Source organism: Sinocyclocheilus rhinocerous, unplaced genomic scaffold, assembly GCF_001515625.1.
Source record: "Sinocyclocheilus rhinocerous isolate Xijiao unplaced genomic scaffold, SAMN03320098_v1.1 scaffold762, whole genome shotgun sequence".
Lineage (NCBI taxonomy): Eukaryota > Metazoa > Chordata > Actinopteri > Cypriniformes > Cyprinidae > Sinocyclocheilus > Sinocyclocheilus rhinocerous.
The window spans coordinates 131,931-139,138 of NW_015624547.1; the positions used below are offsets into that span (position 1 = coordinate 131,931).

At 42.0% G+C, this 7,208-nt stretch overlaps 1 protein-coding gene across 1 annotated transcript in view; it reads left to right on the forward strand.

Annotated features, from left to right (window-relative positions):
• LOC107742287 (inactive dipeptidyl peptidase 10-like) overlaps positions 1-7,208 on the forward strand; it is a 38,254-nt gene that overhangs the window by 26,508 nt on the left and 4,538 nt on the right. Inside the window, exons 16-22 of the mRNA XM_016555190.1 lie at positions 1,135-1,256; positions 1,361-1,405; positions 1,502-1,600; positions 1,729-1,798; positions 3,233-3,427; positions 3,513-3,567; positions 3,662-3,761. Of these exons, the coding sequence (XP_016410676.1) occupies positions 1,135-1,256; positions 1,361-1,405; positions 1,502-1,600; positions 1,729-1,798; positions 3,233-3,427; positions 3,513-3,567; positions 3,662-3,761 (686 nt within the window). The remainder of the gene's footprint in view (positions 1-1,134; positions 1,257-1,360; positions 1,406-1,501; positions 1,601-1,728; positions 1,799-3,232; positions 3,428-3,512; positions 3,568-3,661; positions 3,762-7,208) is intronic.

The window sequence follows — 7,208 nt, forward strand, 5'->3', positions numbered from 1 at the left end:
AATTCAACAGTAATGAGTTTGAGGGTGTACAACATGTACTACAGTATTTACTGTACATATAATAATGAAAGTTCTCTCATCTGAAGTAATGCTGCTATGTACTGTAATTATATTGTATGTGTATTGTGTAAGTAGTATTGAAACCCTGTAGATGAGCTGTAGACCAACTTCCCTCACGGTCAGTCCATGCAGAAGATCATGCTCAACTATAGTGCTTTGTATTTCTTCAGGAACAAATGACCTTTGACCTCATCCCCTTCGTTTTTATTTTCCCCTCCTATTCCTCATTGTCTCTCACTGCCAGGATTCATTTTCCAAAACACATAATCAGCTGTGCTCTTGTTCATATCATCCTAAGATTCTGACGTGTGTCATCAGTTTTTCTACTGAATGTTCACACATGGATAAATGTGTGCTGTTTGAGTTCATTTGTTGATGCTTGAGTTAATTACATTGTGTGTTTGTATTTTCTGAATGAGAACATGGTTAAACCTGTGCAAAATTATGGCGTTTTTGTGTAGAGTTTTGCAGAAAGCACTGAGCAAATTGGAACGTGTGTGCAAACAGGTGAAATGTGTTAAAAGTTTTGAGAAACGTGTCTTTGTTTCGAGAACTGTATGAATGGTTTGGAAAATTGGGCCAAATGAATCAGTTATAGTGTGTTAGCAATCGAGAACTCTTTGTCTCCCACTCCCAGGATTCATTTTCCAGAACACATAATCAGCTGTGCTCTTGTTCATATCATCCTAAGATTCTGACGTGTGTCATCAGTTTTTCTACTGAATGTTCACACATGGATAAATGTGTGCTGTTTGAGTTCATTTGTTGATGCTTGAGTTAATTACATTGTGTGTTTGTATTTTCTGAATGAGAACATGGTTAAACCTGTGCAAAATTATGGCGTTTTTGTGTAGAGTTTTGCAGAAAGCACTGAGCAAATTGGAACGTGTGTGCAAACAGGTGAAATGTGTTAAAAGTTTTGAGAAACATGTCTTTGTTTCGAGAACTGTATAAATGGTTTGGAAAATTGGGCCAAATGAATCATTTATAGTGTGTTAGCAATCGAGAAAAACTGTAATAGTAAGGTGAGATCAGCAGGAAAGTGGGCCTCTGATTGGTCCGTTCTGTGTGCAGTGTGTCCACAGTGGGCCTGTTTCCACGCCGGTGTCTGACCTGTGAGCTGAATAAAGCTCACTGCACGTTCTTCAGTGCTGATTTCAGCCCCACTAATCAACACGTCCTGCTGCACTGCAAAGGTATGAAGACCGTTTATTATGTACTCTCACAGACCTGACAAGTGACCTTTCACCCCTTGTCAAACTAGCACAGGTTGTGGTTGAAGTGTTTGGTTTTCCTGCAGGTCCAGGAGCGCCGACAGAGATCATACACACTCTGAACACGGCCAGTGAGTCATTATTTTCATTAATTCTTCTGTACGTCTGTCCGCCGTGTTCTGCGTTAAAAACTCAAATCATGTCTTGATGTGTTGATCTCTCGTCAGATTATTATATCCTGGAGAATAACTCTGTGCTGAGAGCTGCTCTCAGATACAAACGCATCCAGCTGCTGGAGTACAGAAGCATCCAGACCGACCACTTTGGTAATGTACTGCTCCGTTCACCCAATAAACACGCTTAGTTAGTGCTGGATCTCCTGCACTGAAACAGACTTGAATGCCCTTGAAGATATTTGATAGATCTTTGGTCTGCTCTCCATGTGTTTTTTCAGAATTGCCGCTGAAGATCGCCTATCCACCCGATTTCTCTGAGTCCCGCACTTATGCCCTTCTGCTGATGATGTAAGATCTGTGTGTGTGTGTGTCTGTGTGTGAGTAAGTGTGTGTGTGTGTGTGTGTGTGAGTGTGTGAGTGTGTGAGTGTGTGTGTGTGCTTGTGTGTGTGTGGGAGATTTGTGTATTTGGGAGGGGGGAGTGGGAGAGTCCGTCAGAGGGTCAGAGTTCAGTGGTGCGTGGGGCAAAAAGAGGGGAGGGGGGGCAAGGTCGGGAGGGAGTTCAGCTTCCTGACAGCCTGATGGATGAAGCTGTCCTTCAGTCTGCTGGTCCTGGCCTGGAGACTCCGCAGTCTCCTCCCTGATGGCAGCAGACTAAAGAAGCTGTGTGTCGGGTGGGTGGGATCACCTGCAATGCAGAGGGCTTTGCGGGTGAGACGGGTGTTGTAAATGTCCTGGAGTGTGAGTGTGAGTGTGAGTGAGTAAGTGTGTGTGTGTGTGTTTGTGTTCAGGTCTGTTAAAGATGGAGGGAGTTTGTAGTTAGAAAGACAACAGTTCAAAGTGTTCATTTGCAGTCTGATGTTCACATTAATATGTTGCTGGTTTTCAGGTTTGTTATATTTTGTTTGGAGGCCTGAGAGAAATACACCATATGACTGGAGCATTACAAAATTGCTCTGTTTTGCATGAACATAAAAGTCAGTGAAGGACTCGGTATCAAACAGACATTGTCCTTCATCCGGATCACTGAAGTCAGAATCTCCTTCACTGCGTCCTGACCTTTGCTCATTCTCTGCATGTCACGCCATTTATAAGCTTGAAATAAAGCCACTGAACGTTTCATAGACATTTCCAGGAGCACCTGCAGTATTTCTGTCTTTGATTTCCTCCACTGAATCAGCTGAACGGTACACTGAGACTCTGATTGTTTGGGTCTTTTAGAATAAATAACAGATGCTGCTATACAGCAGTGATGCAAAGATTTTGATTGGTTGTTTGCCCTAAACCAAAATGTCAGTTGCAAGCAAAAAGAAGTATCTTTGAATTCTGCCATGATGTCATGTTTTTTGGAAATGTTTGTGGACTACTTTCACAAATACCTCTATGCTTTACTTACAGTGGATAGAGGTTTTGTTCGTCTGGTACTGTTAGATCTGTCATTTGCATTAGTTCATGGGGGTGTTTGAGTAGTTTTGATTTAAAACCCTGTGATGTGCAGATAAGGAGGATTTGTAAAGTGAAATGTCCACAGAACGACTCTTTGTGAGTAGAAATGGTGTCACACACGTTTCTCAGGCTGAATTTGAAAGGTGCTGTAAACACACTTGACCAGATCCAGGAGAGGCACATTCTTTTATATCAGAGGTAGATCATGAAGCCTAGAAGAAAGAAGTGACGATACGCTGATGTGTTTCGTCTGTGTGTCAGTGATGCTGGTCAGCAGGTGAAAGAGCAGTCCTGGAGCAGGACTCAGTGTTTATCAGGGTTTTCTCTGTGTTTATCAGTGACGCTGCCCCCGGTGGTCAGCAGGTGAATGACCGTTACTCACTGGACTGGGACTCAGTGCTGGTCAGTTCAGATAATGTCATCGTAGCTCGTCTGGACGGCAGGGGAAGTGGCTTCCAGGGTCAGAAGGTGTTACAGGAAGTGCACAGGCGTCTGGGATCCGTGGAGCTGCAGGATCAGCTGGCCGCCGTTGAGTAAGCCTTTTTTTTTCATGCTCTGTTTGGGTGATCTACACACACGGTTGTGAAACATGCTAACGGAGTCATGCTTTTCTTCCAGGTACCTGCTGAAATTGCCGTACATCGATCGAACCCGGATTGGTGTGTTTGGCCGGGTAAGACTCAATCTCACACTCGGCTGCTGTAACGGAAGAAACACTGATGAAAACCGTCAGGTATATAAACCTGTGTGTTTGTGTCGTTCTGCAGGGTTATGGAGGATATGTCGCACTCCTGCTGATTAAATCCACGGAGAACGTGTTTAAATGTGCAGCAGCCATGTCGCCTGTGACGGACTGGAGTCTGTACGGTAAGTTACTGGTGTGATTGTGATTATGTGAGGCTTCACACTGATGTGTATCTAGAACCGCAGAGCAGTTTCAGACCCGTGATTCTGCTGTTCTGTGAGTGAATCTGACCTCTCTCTCTCTCTTTCTCTGTGTCTCTGTCTCTGTCTCTCTCTCTCTGTCTGTCTCTCTCTCTCTCTCTTTCTCTGTGTCTCTGTCTCTCTCTGTCTGTCTCTCTCTCTCTCTCTCTCTCTCTCTCTCTCGTTTCGTGCGCATGTGCGGGGTGAGTGTTGCGAGGAGCGTGTGAGTGAGAACGCTGCTGTGGTGAGAGTGAACTTTTTTCTCTCTTTATTCCTGCTTTTCCCACACTGTTTTTTCACAAGTGGTTTAGTGTTGATTGTCTTAAAGTTTTGGTATAATTTTGTAGAGGAATAAGTATTGTGTGAAGTATGAAGTGAGAGGACGCCGTAGGCCGGCGTTTGCCGGGTGACTATGGCGGCGTCGGCGGCGCCCGGTCAAAGCTTTGACCAAATTTCACGCAGGCATGGCATTAAAGTTGTGCCTGTTTTTAATTGTTCGGTTGAAGATGTTGGGAAGGCTGTCGGTTATGATAGTATTGTGTCTGCCTCCCGAATGAATAGCGCTGTAGTTATTTTCTTGGACGCTATAGAGAAAGTGAATAGTGTCGTGCAAAGTGGAGTTGTGATTCAAGATACTTTGGTTTCTGTTGTACCGCTAATTCAACCAGCGAAAAGAATAATCCTCTCCAATGTCCCGCCTTTTATTAAGGACGAGTTGCTAGTAGCAGAGTTGTCTCGGCATGGCAAGATCATGTCGCAAATGAAAAAAATACCACTCGGTTGTAAGTCTCCATTGCTCAAACATGTTGTTTGTTTTAGACGGCAAGTGTATATGGTTTTAAACAAAGGCGAGGATGAAATGAATATGGCGTTCAAATTTCGAATTGACATATTTGATTATGTAATTTTTGCATCTTCTGATACAATGAAGTGCTTTGAGTGCGGTAAGGAAGGTCACACCAAGCGAGCGTGCCCTGGGAGGGTTGAGGGTACAGAGGCTGGTGTGTCGACAAATGAAAATGCTGGTAGTAGCAATGTGGAGCAGACTAGCTTTGTTAATGTTACAATGAATGTGCGAAAGCAGAGTGGGGATGGTGAAAACAGTAAGAGTGTTGATGTTTGAAGGGTTGAGGTTGAGGATATGGAGGTTGTTTCAGGAGTTATAGAAAATGAGGATGAAAGTGAAACTAATGTGACTGCTGATACTGTTATAGCTGTAGCTGAATGTATTTTGGCTGAGGAGAATAAAAATACTGAGTTTGAAAAGGATGAGGCTTTGTTTAAAGCTCCTTCCAGTAAGAGAAAACGTGTTAGGAAATCCCTAAGAAAAATAAGTGATGACATGGTGATGGATAAACAAGCTGGCAAGAGTGATGAGACTGAACATAGTTAGGGTTAGGGTTAGGGTTTTCTGTTTTTAACTGCACAGAAAATGATGCTCTTGATAGGAACCATTTGGAACCTCATACTGCTTCAAGTCGTGTAATACGTGAATTGATTGAAACCCACAGTTTGTGTGATGTGTGGAGAGAATTTTAAGTTAAGGAATCACAGTGTTCAACATCAAATATCTGCCTATGCGGACGATGATATGATTTTAGTCAATGGAAAAAAAGATGTTATTAATTTGGCATCAACTGTTAATGAATTTGGTGTAATTTCAGCTGCAAGAGTGAATTGGGAGAAAAGTGATGCACTGATTAAAGGTAAATGGAAGAATGGTTTACCAATTTTACCTGGTGGGTTGAATTGGAAAAGGGGGGGTCTTAAGTATTTGGGTGTGCATCTTGGAGATGAATCTGTGCAGCAGAAAAACTGGGATGGGATTATAGAAAAAATGGAGGGCAGACTAAAGAAATGGAGATGGATTCACTCTCAGTTATCTTTTAGAGGGAGAGTACTAATACTGAATAACTTAATAGCCTCAACTATGTGGCATAAGCTCTCTTGTGTGGAACCTCCCACAGGACTATTGTCACGTTTACAAACAATATTAGTGGACTTCTTCTGGGACAGGCTGCACTGGGTCCCTCAAAGTGTGCTTTTTTTGCCAGTGGAGGAGGGAGGACAAGGTTTGGTGTCTCTATCAAGCAGATATGCAACATTCCGGTTACAGTTCATTCAGAAGTTTTTAACAGGCTCTGTGGATGTGATATGGAGAGAAGTTGTGAAAAGCATTCTTTACAGAGTGGATGGACTTGGATTAGATACTGCTTTGTTCCTCACAGATACCAAAAAGCTACACTTGAGTGGACTATCTTCATTCTACCATGGATTGTTTAAAGTGTGGGGATCTTTTATTATTAAAAGACCAGAAAATGCTACTTCTCTGTTCTGGTTGTTGGAGGAGCCTCTAGTTAAAGGGGCTCGTTTGGACATTATGGATCAAGTGCCGAATCTGTCTCAGAGATTGTGTGACACTCAGACTGTAAAGCTTGGTCACATGATTAAAGTGGCCGGATCCTAATTGAAAGACATTGTGGCTGTGGCATCTTTATTGGGAAAAAATCCATGCAACAAACCTCAACAATCATGGAGTTATGGAGAAAGAAACTGACAGCAGAGGAATTGTCCATTCTGAAACATTTTGAGGAAGGAAATTTGCTTCCTGATATGAGAGACCCTTTTCCCGAGCACTGGATTACACCAGATTTAAAAGAGATGTCTGGTATTTTGTTAAACTTGAATGGGCTTCAGGACTTATTATTAGAAGAATTAAGTGGAAAAGTGATTTACAAATGTTTTGTTAAAATATTATACAAGTCCATACTGTGTGAGAAAAGTGATAATGTCTGGAGGGAGAAATTTGACATTGGAAATTAAGTTAAACCATTTTGGAGGGTTTTATACAAACCACCATTGATGAAAAAATCAGGAGATCTACAATGGAGAATCCTGAAGCAGGCTGTTGCTGTTAATGCTTTTGTTTCGATTATTAATTCCAGTGTTAATGAAGGTTGTGTTTTTTGTGGGTTAAGAGAAACAATTTTTCATTGTTTTCTCGAATGTGTTAGGCTCAAATCACTTTTTGTATTAAGACAATTGTTTTTAGGTTTTAAGGAAAGTTTCACCCCTAAGGCTTTCATTTATGGGGCAGGATACAACCGCAATCAAAGACTTAAGTGGCAGTTGATTAACTTTATGGTCGGCCAGGCAAAAATGGCCATATATATTTCAAGAAAAAACAGGATTAAAAATATACATGGCCAAGATGGTGTACTGTTGTTTAAGGCATTTATTAGGTCTAGGATCTCGGTGGAGTTTAAATACTATAAAGAGATGCAGGATTTGGACACCTTTGTATTACAGTGGTGTTGTAATGAGGTTTTTTGTACTGTGTTTGAGGGGGGCTTAATTTTTAGTCTTTTGTTGTGTTGATTGGTTTTGTGA